This window comes from Chrysochloris asiatica, unplaced genomic scaffold (genome assembly GCF_000296735.1).
Source record: "Chrysochloris asiatica unplaced genomic scaffold, ChrAsi1.0 scaffold00214, whole genome shotgun sequence".
Taxonomy (NCBI): domain Eukaryota; kingdom Metazoa; phylum Chordata; class Mammalia; order Afrosoricida; family Chrysochloridae; genus Chrysochloris; species Chrysochloris asiatica.
Genome location: NW_006408732.1, coordinates 3,778,950 through 3,799,309, shown reverse-complemented (window position 1 = coordinate 3,799,309; position 20,360 = coordinate 3,778,950). Strand labels below are relative to the sequence as shown.

At 40.5% G+C, this 20,360-nt stretch overlaps 1 protein-coding gene across 1 annotated transcript in view; it reads left to right on the top strand.

The window, feature by feature from the left end:
- The window catches only part of FRAS1 (Fraser syndrome 1), a 797,189-nt gene that overhangs the window by 484,107 nt on the left and 292,722 nt on the right, over window positions 1-20,360 (top strand). The window contains exons 23-27 of the mRNA XM_006872899.1: window positions 3,071-3,217; window positions 6,585-6,725; window positions 7,812-7,952; window positions 14,605-14,745; window positions 16,560-16,830. Coding sequence (XP_006872961.1) covers window positions 3,071-3,217; window positions 6,585-6,725; window positions 7,812-7,952; window positions 14,605-14,745; window positions 16,560-16,830 — 841 coding nt within the window. The remainder of the gene's footprint in view (window positions 1-3,070; window positions 3,218-6,584; window positions 6,726-7,811; window positions 7,953-14,604; window positions 14,746-16,559; window positions 16,831-20,360) is intronic.

Below are 20,360 nucleotides of genomic sequence, written 5' to 3'. Positions count from 1 at the left end.
TCCCAGCTGCCCTGTTTTTTCCCCTTTCCCTTTCCCTCCCTGTATGTTGTCCCCCTCCCTCGCACCCAAGCTCTCCTGTATTTGACTAGTTTTTGTTTGTGTTTTTAACTGATTAAAATCAATTGGAATATGATATATTTGAGATTTAAGGAGCTCTGGCAGTGTAGTGGTTATGAGTTGGGCTGCCAACCTCAAGGTCAGTAGTTCAAAACTACCAGGGGTTCCGTGGGAGACAGAGGAGGAAGCGTTCTGTTTTCGTTAAGATTTTCAGCCTCGGAAACTCTGTGCAGGGTCACTATAAGTCAGAACTGACTCCACGGTATTTAACAACAACAACATTTGAGTATTATGAACCTCTCTCATAAGTGTTTCTTTTTAATCTTATCATTAGTAATATATACTATGTATATGTAAATACAGGGCCACTATGGGTCGGAGTTGACTCAACGACACATAACAACAACCAAGCTGTAAGTTTATATGTGATGTTTCAGTCCCCCAATTTAATAAAATTTGGATTTATGAACATACTGATAATTAATTACAGTCATAATGAAAACTCAAAAACAAACAAAAAAAGAGGAATTCAGCTTATATTACTACCAACTTGCAGTGGAGTCATTGGAATGGAATCCCATTGCAAGTTGGAAATTACTTGTCCCATCAAATCCACCTCAAACTACTAGTCCCTGCTTCATTTTTACATTCACAAGTTGATCGGTGGAATCTTTGTCAAAGGCTTTGCCAAAATTAAAGTACACTATGCATAGATCAACTATCAACACTTATGGAAGCAGCAGTCAAGAAATCAAACGACGTATTGCATTAGGCAAGTCTGCTGCACAAGATCTTTTTAAAGTGTTGAAGAGCAAAGATGTCAGCTTGAGAACTAAGGTGCGCCTGACCCAAACCATGGTATTTTCAATAACCTCATAAACATGCGAAAGCTGGACAGTAAATAAGGAAAACCGTAGAAGAATTGATGCTTTTGAGTTATGGTGTTGGAGGAGAATATTGAAAGTGCCATGGGCTGCCAAAAGAACCAACAGATCTGTGTTGGAAGAAGTGCAGCCAGAGTGCTCCTTGGAGGCCATGGTGGCCAAACTTTGTCTGTCATATTTCGGACATATTTTCAGGAGGGACCATTTGCTGGAGAAGGCTATCATGTTTGGTAAGGTGGAGGGTCAGAGGAAAAGAGGAAGATTCCCAGCGAGATGGGTTGGCTAAGTGGCAGCATCAGTGGACTCAAGTGTGGCCACAATAGTGAGGTTGGCCCAGGATTGGGCAGTGTTTCATTCTGCTTGCATAATAAGGTTGCTATGAGTTGATACCAACTCATTGGCACCTAACAACACAACAGCTTACGTAGAAATTTTAGCAAAACTTGATAAAATTAAATCTCATGTTAGCTTTAAACAATTAAAATAATCTTTCCTAATTATTTGCAAACTGTTTAAAACTTTGGTGTAGAATGTTCCTAGGTCCTTAAATTACAAATCTACATTTTTTAATGAGTATTTTATATCAGTGGCTTTCTTTATAGGCAGAACAAGAGGATCTGATATCTCTTTATGTTACAGTGAGGCAATTTCCCTGCACTTGCCATGTACTTTAGTATCCTACAGGTATAAATCTTACTTGATTATTCTCTAGACTTTTCTTCTGATGCACATTTGGAAAAGATTTTAGAGTGTAGCAGGGATGCAGGTGTTTGCATATATATAATTATAATACCAGACTTCTTTCATTTATGTGTTAAGTGTCCACTGTGGACACTTACAATATGGTAGGCAACCAGCCAGATACTGACGACTATTACAAGGAACAACTACAAAATCCTGCCTTTGTTTTCATGAAGTTTATAATTTAGAGGATATAGATGTTAAACAGTAGCTTAAATAAAAATTGTTTTGCATGGCATGAAAGAGATGTATAGGCAGTATAAGATGCATAAGAACATGTAACTTGGAGCCTTGTCCTAGACGGGAGACTTAGGGAAGACCTAGACAAATAGATGGAAGGATGAATAGTTACAGAGCAGAGGCTTGGAGATTATATTGAGAATATCCAAATATGTGCATTACGATTTCCAGCTAGAGAAGACGGAGGGGATGGTGTAAGAGCACTATTTCCAGAAATGATGGTTTGGAATTTTCTGGGGAGGCTTGAAGAATGGCCTAAATTCTTATGTGAAAGTGTCCTCAGAAACCTGAGCAGTAGGAATTTTAGAAATCACAGTTATAAATGCATGGAACATTAGTTGCAAAGGATTCTGATTGGTTATGGGTAAGCCAGAGACCATGGCAGTCGTCCAGCAGGAGATGATGATGGCTTGCACATACTGGCATTTGTGGAGATGGAGAAACAAAAAGATTTGAGAGTTGTATAGAAGAGTTCAAATAAGAATCTGTGGTTGATAAAATTAGGGCTAAGAGAAAGGAAAGTATCAAGATGGATTCCAAGGTTTGTAGTATAAACAACTGAGTAAATGGGATTGTTCTGTGTTAGGAAAGATGGAAGCATGTCCAGATTTGAAGATCATCTCTGAATGTTTGAATTAAATGGCTGCTAAGATTTATAGCTGGGCAAAGCAGTAGTAAACCAGGTCATCTTTAAGTCCTTTATATCTGGAACTATGGGATTCCTTGAACTCCACATTAAAGTTGGAGGCTAATTTTAATCTTGGCACTACATAAAATTCTGAGTCCATATCATTAAGTGGTGTAGAGGATTTGACTTCTTATAGAGGAAGTAAGGTTAGAATAAAACTCTGGAGCATAATTTCAGAGATCTTGGAGTAAATATAAATCCTGTTGTATCACTGGGCAATTTGAATGAGCAATTTCCATTCTTGGGTTTATCATTTCTCTTCTGTGGAGAATAAGATTACCTTGTTTTTATTTTGGAAAAAGTAAATTTCCTGTGTTTCTTCATCCCAGGGGAGGGTTATGAGCCATAATTAAAGCACAGGTTGGTGCAGGGCTTTGTTCCTTTGAGGCATCTGTCTAGGTTTGATGGGTGCTTCACTATTTGCAATTGTAATCATTTGGTCATTCTTTTATCTGCTTAGCATGCAATCCACTGTGTCGAAGCTGTGATTCACAGGCCAGCTGTACCTCCTGCCGAGATCCAAACAAGGTCCTGCTCTTTGGGGAATGTCATTATGAGAGCTGTGCAACCCAGTACTATCTTGACTTCGCCACCAAGACATGCAAAGGTAAAGTTCTTCCTACGTTGTGTAAGAATTGTTTTATTCACTGTTACCCCTTGACTATTGATATTAGTCACTCATATTGAGAAAATACCACTTATTATATGTTTGGACTTTCTCTGATGATAGCAAGAAGTTATTAAGTATAAATGTATGAAGCAAACATGTTTAGGGGCCTACAGTATCCCAGACTTTGTGCTGTTATTTCTTTTGTTTGTTGCCATTGTGTTGACTCTGCATGGTGGCAATCTTATGTGTAATAGAGCAAACTATTACCCAGTCCTGTGCCATCTTCATAATTATTGGTATGTTTGAGTCCACGCATACAACTACTGTGTCAGTCCATCTCATTGAGGGTTTTTCTTGTTTCCTCTGGCTGACTGCTTTACCAACCATGACATCCTTTTCTAGTGATTTGGTCTTTTCTAGTGATATTTTCAAAGTAAACAAGTATAAGCCTCACCATACTCATGGCTAAGGAGAAATATGGCTATACATATTTCTTCTAAGATTTGTTTGTTCTTCTGGCAGTCCATAGTAGATTCAATATTTTTTACCAACTCCACAATTTGAAAATGTTTTGCTATGGTGGCTTGCATGTTACTGTGATGCTGAAAGCTATACACTGGTATTTCGAAAACTAGAAGGTTTCAACCATGGTACAAAGGTTTCACCAGAGCTTCCAGATGAAGCTAGACTTGAAAGAAAGGCCTGGGGAGCAACTGGGGTCACCTTGGGTCAAAATCAACAACAACAACAAATCAGCCAATGAAACCTGTATGGATTTTGTGCTGAGTTTTGGTAACTACACCAGTGGTGGCAAACTGGAAACAAGGAATTAGGCTCCAGAGTTTTATGTTAACCTGAGATTGTATTTGGCCAATAAACATGTTTTGTTTGGCCCACTTAATATTTTAGTGTTTGAAATATTTTAGTCATTTATTTGCCTTTTGTAAGTCAAAGATTTCATAATTTGAAGTGTTCCATTTCTTTGGAAGATCAGACAATACTGCATCTGGATTTGTTACCCTTTTGGACAGAGCACAATTTCTTTAATTCATTGCAGCCCCCATCATTCCCTATTCTAGCACATCGGGCGTATTTCAGAGATTTATGTTCCCTTTCTGGGCCCTGTTGATATTTGCGTTCACAACTGTAGATTTCTAGACTCTAAGGCTGAGGGGTTCAGGAAGTTATGTCTGATTCCCTCATCTCTACTTAGCATTCTTAAATGAGTGAAGCTGTGTCCCTGCACTCGAGGAATTATGGAGAGATAAATGTCAAAACCCAAGTACCTTTTTTCTTGTTCTCCAGTGGTTGGAATTTGGGGCTTATGCTCTTTGAGTGGTAAAAACAGATAATGTGCTTGGGTTCTAACCAAACGAGGGGAGTCATCTAGAGGTGCTTCAGAAGAAAGCCTTAGTAATCTATGTCTGAAAAGTCAGCCACTGAAAACCCTATGGAGCACAGTTCTACTCTGACACACATGGGTCATCATGGGTCAAGGTTAACCCAAAAGTAACTGTCTTATCCTCCTGGAATGAATGGGTAGCACTCAGCAAGAGAAAACAGAGAACCAGTTTTCTAAGATCCCATTCCATTTCTCCTCTGCATTCCGGCCTTTTTCCAAGTTTCTCTCTGTGTCTAGTTCTGGCAGAGAAGCTAGGGCTTGGATACAGAGGTCAAACATCTGCCGAGGAAACTTGGGATATTTAAAGTCTTTGCAAAATTACAAACTTTTCCATTCCAAGAAATTTAATTTGGTTGTCTACTTTGGTGGTCTGCTCTGTTCTGCTAAGACCACAGAAGCTTTTCTGTTTGTTTTTTTTGTTGTTGTTGTTTGTTTTTTAAATCTTCTAACCAGGGGCTGTCAGTTGTGGTGAAAAACAAGATTATCACAAATCCTCCCTGTTGTAAATTATTTCATAACTATGCTGGCAGTTTTCAAGGCTCTGTTTTAGTCATTTTTCCCCCTAGGACTGATTCAGTCAAATGAATGAGGAAGATTAACTGTATAAATCTTCTTTGAAGCACGTGTGCTGTCTTGCACATTTACCTGCTTCTTTGGGACTTAGCAATATTGCATCAAGGAAGAGGGAAAGGTGACTAATGAGAGGCTTCCTCAACGTCTTAGGAGGGAGACAGGGAAGGAGGGGTTGATGCAGCACTGAGTATAGAGATGTTCTCCAAGGAAAACTGTTCCACAGCAGACATTTAGTGAGCTGTTACGGTGTGCAAGATAACTGCGCTGAGTCCTTTACATTCATGATTGCATTTTGCCGTCATGATACGCATTAGTGTATTATCTCCGTTTTGCAGAAACAAAAACTGAAGCCACAAAACTTTACGGACATTGTGTAGAAAAATAGTGATAAAAAGCAGTGGGGCCATGAGTTGAGTGCACATTTGCCTGGTACCCAATCATGTGCTTTTATCCCGTCTTTCATGCATATGCTTGAAGGATTTATCAGCTGGAACACTGACTGTCAAGCATGAGTTTTTTGACTGCGTCATTGAAAATATTGAAAATAACGCCAAAAAGTATAACAATAACAGCAGTAACAGTATCAGCATGTTTCCTGTTTCCCAATCCTTGAGATTACTTAGGTCTTGGGTCGGGCCTGATAATCTATATTTCTAATCATTCTTCCAGATTCCGTGGGTGTACATCCAAGGTCAGGTGTGCTGAACTAGAACATAAGCTTCTGAAGGACAGGATGCATGCTCACCACCTTCATACTCACCCTGTTCAGTACTGTACCTCATTCCATAGGTGTGCTTGTTCAGTGAATTACCATGCAAGCCACTCAGTTCTCCTGCCCTACGTTAGAACTACTTTTGCTTTCATTTTGGACAGTTCTTTGTGCCCCATTTAATACCACCATTGTGGGTTTTTTCTGTTCTGCTGGTCAACACCTGTTAGTGAGTTTTGAACCCCTGCTGTGGTGGTAGTAGGCTTACTCTTCATTGAGTCGTTGACATCCCTCTGCAAGCATGTGTAGGCCAAGTTGGCCACTTCACTCAGCAGGCTTTGCATGAAGATTTGGTGACACAGCACCTTAATAAAGAACTTGTGGACCCAGGGAATAAGATAAGGTTGACTTGGCTTCCCAGCAGCCCACTGACAATCAGGCCCCACATGAGCTTAGAGTGATCCTTGTACATGTCCGTGTTGAACACAAGTAAGAAACACTAAACCTCAGAGAAGCATTCAGGCTACTACAAGCAGAGACCTTGTTAGAGCTCTTATGTGGCATCTTTTATGTCGTCTCCACTTTACCCTTTGCAGCTGCCTACAGCGTTCTCTTATATTAGTGTCCCTAGCTCTGAAGGGGTACAGTGAGGATGGACTTGACATGGGCTTTCTTTCTAGAGTGTGATTGGAGTTGCAATGTATGCAAAGGGCCTCTGACAACCGATTGCCTACAGTGTATGGATGGCTACGTTCTCCAGGACGGCGCCTGCGTGGAGCAGTGCTCACCACCATTTTACCGGGACTTGGGCCTCTGCAAGAGTAAGTGTCTGGAGCCCCCACTCTGTGCTCACCCAAGCATCGGACTCATTTGATTTTTACTGTTCTGAGAAGAATCCTGGAACAAGATTCTACTCTCTAGGTTTACATCATCTAGTTTCTGGTCTCTTTCCTAAGACCTTTTCTTTGTTATAAGGAGGATTTTCCTTTTTCTTCTCCCATGCCCAAATACAACATTTGCTAAACTAAGAGGTCAATACGGGAACCTTAGGGGTAAATGGTCACATATACAAGTGTGTTTTACCCATGATTTTTGGAATTTCTTCAAAACTGAATAGCTTTGTCCTCCTGATAAGGAGTCCTGGTGGTGCAGGGATAAAGCAATGGGCAGTTAACCAAAAGGTTATGCTTCAAACCCACCAGATCCCCTTCTCCCTCTCCCCCCACCTCCCCGTGGGAGACAGATGAGGCCATCTGCTTTGGTAATGATTTACAGCATTGGAAACCCTAGGGATCAATTCTACCCTATCCTGAAGGGTCACCATGAAACAAAATCATCTTGACAGCATTCCATTTTTTTTGTTTGGGTCATTCAGATGGGGAGGGATGTGTACCATCATCATTTGAGAATATGGAAAAACCATATTCTTCCACCATTTATATGAACACCATAACCTCACCCTCACTTCTCCGTGATCCTGTATCCTTTTCTGCCTTAATTTAGTATCACAAAGTCCTCAGACCTTGAAATGCCCACTAAAAGTAGACAGAGAACATGCCTACAAAGGACTACACAGGACTCTTCAATGAAGTAATCCAGAGAATCAAGCACTAGCTAGTAATAATAATAATAATAATAATAATGATGGCTAATAGTGGTCAGTAACTTTATAGTTTGTCTAATGTTTTTCATTATTTCATTTGATCAGTACCCAGTGGAGATGGGTAAGACTTTTGTTTCTATTCTCATTTTATAGGGTAGGTCACTGAGGCTCAGAGGTGTTGAGCCAGGGCTCCTGGACTCCTAGTTCAGTGCTTTGTCCAATAGAGTTTAATGTCTCGCCATGAGAGCCAGGAGTCCCTTGGAGAGATAGACAGGTTCTTGTTGACTTGACTTTTGTCTTTCAGGCTGTGGCAGCCACTGCCTCCAGTGCCAGGGTCCCCATGAGTGCACCCGCTGTGAAGATCCATTTCTCCTCCAGGAAGACCATTGTGTCCAGGAATGTGGGAAGGGGTACTTTACAGACCATACAAGTCACAAATGTAAAGGTAACTTGGATGATTATGCTGAGTACTTTATTAGGAAGATGTGAAGTCAGCAAGTCAGTCATGAATACTGATCGTCAGATAACCAAGCTGATCATCTGAATTAGAAGGAAAATGAAAACTCAGGGAGATCAACCTAAGTAATTGATGACTTCTTAGGCTCACCAGCTGCTCCATGGAAACCCTGTACAGGGTCGCTATAAGTCGGATCCCGACTCGATGGCACTAACAACAACAACAGCAAGCATGTGTGCCAATTGCTTGTTGGATGGAATGTAGGAGTGCAGACCAATAATTCTCTTGCACAAATCAGTATTGTCCCTAGCTATTTTCATGGAAACAGGGCCACCAATATTTTATGGAATGGAAAAACTTATATTGAACTGCAGTAGGATAACCATTAAGAGTGAATGCGTCCTATTTGATATGAGCATAGAATTTCCAGTGTGCAGATTAAATCACTTGTGACCCTTAAATTGTCATAATACCTTTGAAGACTAGGATTTGGGGGGATCAATTTAATGACATACACTGGAGATTTTATCTTTGAACTAAAGCTAAACACATAACCTTAACCTTCTTTTCTACTGGGTCATCTGTAGAGTTTGTCCAATTTTTTCTTATCATTTCTCTAAAGTTGTGCCATGTGCCCCACTTTAAAGAACACCTGATATATAATAATAATTCTTGTTACCAAGGCATAGCATTTTACATTTCATCAGATTCCCCTCATATACATTCTCATTTGATAATTGCAATGACCAGGTAAAATATGACAGACATTATGAATCCTGATTTAAAAGTGGGAAAAAATAAATGAGAGAATCTTTGTTAGGCAGCCTATAAAATCAGATACTAAAAGTGATTTTCTAATTCCAGTTCTTCTTCTTGTCAAGTATTGTCAAGACCCTGTATGGGGTTTCCAAGGAGCAACTGGTGGGTTTGACCTTGTGGTTCTCAGTCCAGTGGTTATCCTACAACACCACACAAGGACACCAAACTCCAGTCTAGTGTTCTTAAATTATACTATGCTGCCTCTCTATAACAAAATCTCAGTTGTTGTCGTTGCTGTCTGCCATCAAGTCTGCTGTCGACTCATAGCAACCCTGTATATGGTGTTGAGGAGTGGGGCTGGTGGGTCTGTACTGCTAAACTTACAGTCAGCAGTCCAGTGCTTATCTTACAGCACCACACCAGTACCCTTCAAAATTAAGGAAGCATAAAAATTAGAGAATAAACAATTCATAGAGCATTATTAAAGAACCCTGGTGGCTCAATGATTAAGCATTCAGTTACTAGCTGAAAGGCTGGCAGTTTGGACCCTCCAGCTGCTCCATTGGAAAAAGGTGTCTTGATCTATTCCCATAAACACTCACATCCCTGAAAGTCAGTCCTAGGACCAATTCTAGTCTGTCCCATACAGTCACTATTATTGACTTAACTCAAAGAAATAATACTGTACTTCTTACATTGTTGTTGTTGTTGTTGTCAAGTGCCGTCAAATTGATTTTGACCCATAGCGACCCTGTATAGGGTTTCCAAGGAGCAGCTGGTGAGCTTGAACCACTGGCCTTGTAGTTCAAATGGCTTCTTACATATCAGGATTAAAAATTTGTGGGAAAATTGGAGTTAAAAGAGAGTGGAATTTTCCCATGAACATTTTGAAGCCCCCTGCTAGCTAGCTCTATTTGTGCATTTAAAATAATAATAGCAGCAGCAGGGAATGCAATCATCTGTTCTAGTCACTTTATATTATAACACATATAATTCGCTCATGACTACTATCCCCACGTCTGAGAAAATTGAAGCACAGAGTGCTACCGGAACTTGCCTGATGGGTCAGAAGCTACTAGGTAGTAGAGGAAACCATCGCTTATTTGTCAGTCTGTCTGACTGGTGGTTTGTGTGTTGCTTTGGTGCTGAAAGTTATGCTATCATTATTTCAAATACCTAACAGAGTCACTCATGGCAGATAGATTTCATTAGAGCTTACAGACTAAGACAGACAGGGAAAAAAGACCTGGAGATATACTTCTGAAAATTATCCAGTGAAACCTTTTGGATAAAATAGAACCTTGTCCAATATTGTGCTGGAAAATGAGCCCTTCGGTTGAAAGGCATAGTAGATATAACACTGGGTTCAAACATCTCAAGGAACATGAGGACTGGGCAACAGTTCATTCTGCTATAATAGAGTACCAGGGTCAGAGCTGATGTGACAACAGCTAACAACAGCAGCGGTATGGAGGGAATGGGACTAGAAAGTGCCTATGCTCTTAATCTTATAAATTCTTTCTCTCACTCTCTTTTTTTTTTTTTTTTATAACTTTTTATTGTGAATTGAGTAAAGGTTTTCAGCGCAGACTATCAATTTTACAGTTAACCAATCATATACTTTGCTTCATTACAATGATTGCAATCTCCCCCATGTACCATCAGTTAGTAGTATTTACCTCTATTTCCCTTAACTCTTGCATTCCTCCCTACCTTCATCTTTCCTCTGCTGACCTCCCTCTTCTTGTATATTACCTGCCCTATTACCCATGTTAACATGTGTCTACCCTCTAGGCCATGAATAATTCGCTACTCCCCCAAACCTCACCCCCTGATAACCACCATAGAATGGTTCATATAGCAAGAAAATACTTTTTACAATAGTGGTTTCTACAATATTTGTTCTTATGTATCATTTTCTTCATTTCTGTCATGTTAATGCTTGCTAAATCTGATCTCCCTCTTCTTTTATTTTGATGTGAAGGTGTGTTCATTTTCTTTGAACTTACTCTGTAATTTATTAATTTTTTCCTCTTGTAAGACAGTCTCTTTTTTTCTTGAAATCTACTTGACTTCTTTGCCATTTGGAAGTTCTATCTCTAGACTATTCCCTGTTTTTGCTTTGTTGACTTCCTTATAAATTGATATCTCTGGTTCCCTATATTCAGTTTTGTAGGTTTGTTTTACTTTACATACTTCTGTATCTGGATTGAAAGAGCTCTGGTAGTGTAGTGGTTACAAATCGGGCTGCTAACCTCAGGGTCAGCAGTTCAAAACTACCAGCTGTTCCGCAGGAGAAAGATGAGGCTTTCTGCTCCCGTAAAGATTTACAGCCTCGGAAACCCTGTACAGGGTCGCTATGGGTCAGAATCAACTCTACAGCACATAACAACAATAACAAGTATCTGAATTGATTTCTGAATGATATTGTTATGTAAATTAATCTCAGGTTGTTGTTTGCTGTTGTTGATTCTCAGTCCAAAAAACATCCTTCAGTATTTTTTTTTGTTGTAAAGTTGGTTTTGTTATTACAAGTTCCTTTAATTTCTGTTTATCTGGAAATGTCCTAGTTTTTCTGTTGTATTTGAGGAACAGCTTTACTGAGTATATGATTCTTGGTTGGCAATTTTTTTCCTCTTAAGAGTTCTATATATGCCATCCCATTGCCTTCACGCCTGCATGGTTTCTGCTAAGAAATCAGAGCTTAGTCATATTGGTTCTCCTTTTGACTTTTTGACTGCTGTAAGTATTCTTTCCTTGTCTTTGGTTTTGGAAAGTTCGTTGTTGGTGTTTGAGTGTTTGAGTTGGTTCCAACACATAAAAACCCTGTATAAGGTTTCCAAGGAGTGTCTAGTGAGCTTGAACCACCGACTTTGTGGTTCAAACTGTCCTTGTAGTCCAGTGCATTAACCTGCAGTGCCACACCAGGACTTGGATGCTGGAGAAGTTATAGTCCAACAACGCTTTGACAGTTTTCTCTATGTTTTTTATTGTTTCTTCCTGTTCTGGAATTTCAGTCACCTGTAAGTTATTCCTCTTCATGGTATCCCACATAACTTTTAGGCTTTCTCTGGAATCTTTGTTTTTTGTTTGTTTGTTTTATAAAGGGTTCTTCTTGTAGCCTCCTATTGAGAGATTTATCTTCAACTTCACTAATTCTGGCTTCCATTGCTTCAAATCTACTTCCTTGTTCTTTTAGTGTATGGTCCATTTCTGAAATCTTAGTAATAATCTTATGGATTTCTAATGGCAAGTTTTGTATTGTTTTTAAATTTTGCATTTATTTTTTCTATGTGTTTTTCTGAATTCTTTATTCTCTTTGCTTTCTTCCATCTTTCTGTCAATCCTTTGAAGGTACCTAAATATCATTCTTTTCAAAAAGTTCCATTACCTTTTTTTCCTGAGAAACGTTTTCTGGCTCTGCATATTGGTCATCAGTTTTTGCCATTCTCTCTTGTTTCTTTGTGTGAGTGGAAGTTGTCAGTTGTCTTTGAGACTTTGTGGTGTTTTGACAATTGTATATTGATGTGTTCTTAGACTCCTTTGGGTGTCGTTAGAGAATGGAAGCATGTGTACTATTCTCCATTCACCCATCATGCACCTCAATTTAGGTTGGGTTTGACTGATGTTGGCTGCTGTCTATTGCTGATCAGGTGATTATAGGAGCTGGTATCAGCTCTTGTCCAGCAGGTAAAGCTGAAGAGGATAAGGTTGTGACTGGGCTGTGTCCTGTCAGGCTTAGTTGTTGTTGGGTGGGAAAGAAGAGAACTCCACCTTCCCTCCCCTCCAAGCATACCAGGAAGAAAAATAGAACAAACAAGCAACCAACAATGAAAAGAGAAAAAAAAAAACAGGAACATAAAGAATTTTTTAAAAGCGCAACACTACGAAAAAAACCCAGAAAACTAAAAAGAGAAAAGAAGGACAGGGAAATGGAGCTATAGAAGAGACAAATAAGACAAAAAATAAAATGAAGAAATAGAACACACACACACACTTAGAAATACCATAGAGAAGGAAGGTGAAAAGAGAGCAGAGAGTGGTGGCTGGTGGCTGGTGGCTGTGTGCCGGGGAGTCGGTTCCGACTCATAGTGACCTTGTACAGGATTTCCGAGGCTGTAAATCTTTACAGGAGCAGAAAGCCTTATCTTTCTCCTGCAGAACAGCTGGTAGTTTCAAACTGCTGACCTTGCCATTCACAGCCCGATTCGTAACCACTACACTACCAGAGCAGAGAGTAGTAAAGAAAAATCAAAAGGGGGGAACAAAGAAGAGACAAAATTAGAAACAGAAGAAAAGAAGGGTTAAATAAAAGCAGAGATAGAAAGGGTAAAACTCAAGGGACTGGAGAGAGAAAGAGAAGAAAGAATAAACAAATAAAAACAATGAAACAACAAAAGGAAACAAACAAACAAAACAGTGGGCTTAAAGAGGAGAAAACTTTAGGGGCTCCTTCTAGCCAGGAATCTCACAAGGTAAGCATGGGAGAAATGTGACAGCAGAGTCCCTGGCCCTAGATGGAATTTCTGTTGGCCCTAGATGGAATTTCTATTGGCCCTAGATGGAATTTCTATTGGCCCTAGATGGAATTTTTATTGGCCCTAAATGGAATTTTTATTGGCCCTAGATGGAATTTCTATTGGCCCTAGATGGAGTTCCCATATTCAGCGCACTCAATTCGGAAGTAGTTTGAGGCTCTCAATGGAGTTGGTTTCAGTGACTGTTAGGACCATGGGGCAATTAGGAGCAGGGTGCCTGGTTAAACTCTGCTCTGGTGGCTCTGTGAGTTCCCTAGGCCTGGAGCCGAGCTCACCTGAATCCAGGCATCAAATCCATACAGCCAGCCCCCGCCTTACACTGGTGTGGCTGCCTACCATGTGGCTCTGAACAGGGTCTGCAGTTGGAGCTGACCACACCTCTGGTCACCAGGAGAGCATACAGAAAAACAAGGCGTCCCATCTTCCCAGTCCCTTGTGTGAATCTGCTCTGCTAGGCCTCTTTATGTTATCACAGTTTCTGCTCAGCCTCTTTTCCTAGCAAGCACTCAATCCACTTCTCTAACCTTTCCTCTGAAGTTCAGGGTTCCAGGATTTTCCTCCTCTGTGTCTCTTTTTTTATTTTTTGGTCTGTCATATCTTTGTTGTAGAGCAGGGGTGGGCATGTCCACCCCACAGACTATCTAAGCCGGTCATGCTGTCATGTGGTCTGGCCCCACCAAGGCAGGAGGGACTTGAAATTCAATCAATATAGGAGCTTTTGTCATACCAACATAAATTTATATTAAGTGATGTTATAAATACCCAAGTGGCCCAGGACAGAAAAAAATTCTCCACCTTTGAAGGGTCTGTGTAGTGTGTCCACCTAGTCCACTATCTTGCTGGAAGTCCCCATAAAGTGTCTGTTACAAGTCAATATGATTAACTTCCTGAACATGCCATCTCCATACAGCATTTTTGAATCATAGTGTTTAAATGAGGAGTGCTCATCTCTATTCAGTTCCTTCTGAGGGTTGACCAGTTCTCCCTGAGACTCCATAGAGAAGCTGGTGGAATGCTTTATGGCTACAGTTGGAGTTGGGCTGAAAACCTCAAGGTTAGCAGTTCGAACCTACTAGCCGTTCTGTGGGATAACAGCAGTTCGAACCTACTAGCCATTCTGTGGGATAACGATGAGGCTTTCTGCTCCCATAAAGATTTATAGACTTGGAAACCCTATGCAGGGTTTCTATGAGTCGGAACTGACTCCAGGGCACACAGCCATCACTACCATCACCACAGTTGGGGATAGCTTATGCTGTCCTTTTATTCTCTGCTGCTTTTGATCCTGGCTAGATGTCTGGGCCTTTATTTTACCTCATTGAAGTGTGTCCTCTCTTTCGTAGCCTGCCCTCGAGGGTGCTTGCAGTGTAGCCTGGGGGGCCAGTGCTACCTCTGTGACCATGGGCTCTTTCTGAAGAGCGGCCTTTGCATTTCCAGTTGTGTTCCTGGCTTCTCTGGCCTCTCCCCTAACGAGACATGTACTGGTAAGTCCTTCTCCTCCGATGGTCTGATGAATTCACAGGTGATTTCTCCATGGAGTGGTTGAGTTTACAGATACAATTAGCGATATAAAATTCAGCATTCTCATTTGGGAAAATCTTGGTGCCACTAAGGAAAAAAGGCTATTTAAGGAATGTAGAAAATTAGGGAAACTCAACTTGTGTGATCTTTGGAAGGAACCAAGAAACAATCTGTCAGATCAGAAATTGAGCATAAAACTTACCTATATTCTTGACCTATAGTCATACACACACACACTCATATATGTTGTTGTTGTTGTTAAGTGCCGTCGAGTCAGTTCTAACCCATAGCGACCCTGTACAGGGTTTCTGAGGCTGTAAATCTTTACGGGAGCAGAACGCCTCATCTTTCTCCCGTGGAGCAGCTGGTAGTTTCGAACTGCTGGCCTTAAGGTTCACAACCCGATTCGTAACCACTATGCTACCAGAGCTCCATATATATATATTCATAAGATAGCTATACATACATATATATACACACACACATGCACATATACACACACGTATATGTATAAAAAAATTGCTTACCGATATTTACATAGGGAGACCTGGTGTGGCACTGTGGGATAATGCACTGGACTGCAAGGCTGATTTGAACCTCAAAGTCAGTGATTCAAATTCCCTAGCTGCGTTTCAGAAACCCTGTATAGGTCACTATGAGTCGGAACTGACTCAAAGGCACTTAACAACAGCAACAACATGTTCACATAAGATACTCTGGTGATGCTGTAGGATAAGCACTGGTCTGATAACCTAAGGTTAGCAGTTCAAACCCTACAGTCACCTCTGAGGTAAAAGATGAGACTTTCTATCTATAAAGATTTACAGCCTTGGAACCCCTACACAGGGTTGCTGTGAATCAGAATCGACTTGATGGCAGTGGATTATATTTATATTTATATAAGCTTACAGAGTGTATGCCAGGATGTGCTGGTACGTTCTTTTTGCAAACTGTGGTAATTATAAATAAGTTACAAATCATGTGAGGATCCTACCCCATTAGGTTTACACATTTGAGATGGAGGGAATTCAGACCACCTGGCTTTCCTTTAAAAATATGGTAATACAAAAGGGCTTCAAAAAGTTCATGGGAAGATTTCATCTTTCAATTCCATGAACTTTTTGGAGGCCCCTCGTATGGTACAGGGTATCTTTCCCAACACATTAATAGACACTTTTACTTATACAACAAAGAGAAATGAATTCAAATTCAGTCTTTGTTTTGAATCCCCAGATTTTTATAGGTGAATGATAGCTGAACTTTTTGTGTTCTTCATCAATAGCGTGGGGCGATTTTAACATCCATAGTCGATTATATTTTCAATCTTTATACTTTTGGCCTTTAAGGCATTAAGACTTCCCCATCGTGGGAGGTGGACAGGGAGTATCTTGGGCTTATTTGATTGGGATCCATCTGGAAATTTCAAGTACTTGAGAGTCAGCTTACTCCTCTTGAGACTTAATACAAGACAACTTGTGAAAAGGAATTCTACTCTCATCTGAGTAATTGACAGAGGAACCAGACCCCCTGAAATTTGGCATTCCCAAATGCTCCTGCCTTGCTTAGTTCTAGAAGGGAAGACTACCAATTAAAATCCTGGCAAAACAGCTTGCCATGTACATCCAGGGTGAGAACCAATGGGTTAGAAGGAGGCTTATGGTATTTTGAAGCCTAGAATCTCATTTTTGTAGCTCTGAATTATTATGATAAGCTTATTTCTTAAAATACCTTATTAGTAAATGTGCCAAGCCTGACATTTGATTTATATGTTTTTCAGGCAAAATACACACCCCTAGTCTTCATGTGAATGGTTCCTTAACCATTGCCATTGGTTCAATGCAGCCACTGGATTTTTCCTTCCTGAATGTCCAGGATCAGGATGGCAGGGTTGAAGACCTCCTGTTCCATGTCGTGAGCACGCCGACCAATGGCCGGTTAGTGCTCTCCAGGAATGGAAAAGAGGTGCAGCTAGACAAGGCTGGCCATTTCAGCTGGAAAGATGTGAAAGAGAAGAAAGTGCGTTTTGTGCACAGCAAAGAAAAACCCAGGTGACTCTGTGTTCCCATGTCACTGCCTTGTACCCGCTTCTCTCAGTCTGTCTTTCTCGGTAGCAACGCCTTCTCTTTGGGGAGACGATGGATGTATACTCCATCAACACCTAACACTGTCAGCTGTCTGTTATCATTTCTCTGTCATTGCTCAGAGGTGTGCTTCTGCTAGAGGCATTTTCATTTTATCACGTAATTATGGGTAATTCTCTGATGCGACAAGGAAGTTCCTAGTACAGTTATCCACTTTGGGGGACTCCACAGAAACAAAACCAGTTACTGACCCGGATGCTACAGCTGCTGCTTCTTCAACATTTGGGTATTGTACTGGGGAGGGCATGGGATGAAAGATGGAGCACAGACTTTTCAGATATTGTGTGTTACCTAGAACCTCAGAGTTAGAAGGAAAACTGACAACCACAGTTTATAGGATTAATTGTGGTTAATTTTTAAGCCTGATTCCATTTTCCGCTGATGCTTAACACACTTCTGGCTGTCTTCCCCACCCCAGCTGACATATGCTTCAGGAATGCAATTGAATGTTAGCACTAACCCAAGCAAATATAGCCCATATAATTAGCAGAGTAAATCTGCTAAACTGAAATCAAAGAGTGCTCCCTAAAGATTAGCCTCTTGGATCATCCATCACCCTGTTCTGCTTCATTAGTTTAAATAATCTCAGAATAGCTATATGTGTAAGAAAAAAAGGTATTAAAACTCTTGGACAAGTGGATATTTCCTACTGTCAACACTAAATCTGAGTTTGTTTCTTTGTTTTAAAGTTTAAGCTAGGAGATAACTAAGAAGAAAAGAAGATTGTACTGCTACTACTAATATTATTAGTACTACTTTAGTGCTAATGATGTTCGTTACACTAAAGGATGATGGTCTAATCAGAATAACACCAAGTCACATTATTAGCAGTTGGACTGCTAACCACAGTGTCCATTGTTCAAACCCCCCAGCTATTCTTTGGGAGAAAGATGAGACTTGTCTGCTCCTGTGAATATCTGCATGCAGTCTCGGGAACCCTAGCTAGATGACCGTGGGATTGTTTGTTTCTTTTTAAGTAGGAGCTGGTGTCCTGGGTGTTGAAAACAATTAAAGAGCTAAACCACTGCCTAAAGGTTCAAGGTTTGAGTCCACTTAGGGACACTTCCAAAGAAAGACCTGGGGATCTGAAAATCAGTCATTGTAAACCCTATGGTGTAGTTTTACTCTGACATCCATAAGATCACCATGAGTCGGGGTAGACTCAACTCATGCTTTTAATCATTGTGATTTCTGTGGCACTGTAGGATAAACACTAGACCACAAGGTAGGTTTGAACTGCAAGGATGACAGTTCAAATCCTCCAACAGCTCGTAGGAAACCCTATACAAAATCTCTTTGAGTCAGAGCCAACTCAACAGCAGTTACCAACAACAATAATGCTAGGAATAATGGGATTCTTCTATCCTCAAGGGTCAAAGTATTAGTGGGAAAAAGACAAGTTTGACAATAGAGATGGAGTGATGTTAGATGTTACAGAATTGTTCTTCAGATTCATGCTGTGTGAGCTACATTCATTCTGCTGAAAGTGCAGTTCTTAAATGTTTACATTACCACACACACACACACACACACACACACACGTAACAGACACCACTCTGCACTGTATTGTCATGAAATTACTTTTGAAAAGTATAAAGCTCCATAGACAACCACAGTTCATGAATAGACAAGTTCTTGTCTATTTAACGTCTTTAAGCTCTCATTGAAATCCCTGAATGGGGTAAGTGGTTTCACTGCTAACCTAAAGACCACCTAGACACACCATGGTGATCTACAGAGCACAGTTTTACTCTGATGCCTGTGGGGTCACCATGAGTCGCAACTGACTTGCAGCAGTTTTATAACCCCTTTACTCATGTTTTCTGGCAGAATCTTAGTTTTACACTCCTAAATGAATGGAGCTCTGGTAGCGTAGTGGTTACGAATTGGGCTGCGAACCTTAAGGTCAGCGGTTCGAAACTACCAGCTGCTCCGCGGGAGAAAGATGAGGCTTTCTACTCCCATAAAGATTTACACCCTCGGAAACCCTATACAGGGTCGCTATGGGTTGGAACCGACTCGATGGCACATAACAACAACAACAACAAATGAATAAAATACTGGTAACTGTTTTCAGAAGTCCTGGAGTGGCACTATAGGATAAGTACTAGACTGCTAACTGCAAAGTCAGTGGTTCAAACAAACCAGCTGCCCCTAGGAAACCCTATGAGTCAGAACCATCTCAATGGCACTAACGACGTCAGAAATTATTTTAGTACCACTTACATGTGAGTCCTACTAGTCCTGGGGTGGCACTATGGGTTAATGAGCTGGACTGCAAGGTCAGTTTGAACCTCAAGGTCGGCAGTTCAAGCTCACCAGTCACTCCTCAGAAACCCTATGTAGGATTGCTGTAAGTCAGAACCGACTCGATGGTACTTAACAACAACATATGTATATATGTACATTGGAGTGACAAGCAGATTCAAACTGCTGTCCTTGAGGTTAGCAGCCCAGTTTATAATCCACTACATTACCCGGACTGTAAATACCTATTTTTAACCCATAACTGACCTTCTTTTACTTGTGACTATTCAATTTTTAAAAACCGAAACAAAGATTGAGAGGAATAGTAAAGTAAGATTGGTAGAAAATCATGGGGGAGAGGTGAGGAAATTGTGTAAATCTCTGAAAGTTACAAAACAAAAAGGGCAGCTTGTCACATGGGTTTGTGTTTTTCCCCCACCCAAGAAAACACTGACCACTTTTGTTAGGGGTGGGATACTTTAGAACTGATTCCTTTAGGACTGAAATGCTTCTGTGCAATAAAAGACAGCCATGAATGTCGTGGAGCCCTGGTGTGGTGCTATAGGGTAAACACTAGACTGCTAACTGCAAGATAGGCAGTCGAAATCCACCAGCCACTCCTCGGAAACCTGATGGAACTTAACAACAACAATAAATGCCGTGTGGTGACCATACTACTTTTGGCATTGCTGAGATGTTGAAAGATGATGAATCTCAGTGCTAATAAAAATTCTTTTTCCCCAGTAGGTTGGGAATAGCCACCCTTTCTTGTTTCACTCTATTGCTTCTACCAATTACGTTTCTCTTGAAGCCTGGAATTGGAGGTAGAGAAGGACAGAATTTAAATGGAACAGAAAAAAAGGGAGCGAATAGAATATGAAGGAAGACAAGAATGCTTTTTAAATAATCTGGTATAATTTGCATTCAATAAAACTCACAATTTTAAAGCGCACAGTTCAATGAGTTTTAATAAATGTATACAGTCTTGTGACCATCATCACAGTTTAGATATAGAATAATCCCATCGCCCTGAGAAAGCCTCTCGTGCCTTTATAAAGTAAATTATAATCTCCCCTCCCCCGTTCCTGGCAGGACTGATGGAATTTTTGTCCCTATACTTTTTTTTTTTAATGCTTTATTGTGAATTATATGATAGTTTACATGAGAGAACTTTAGTTTTACATTCATTC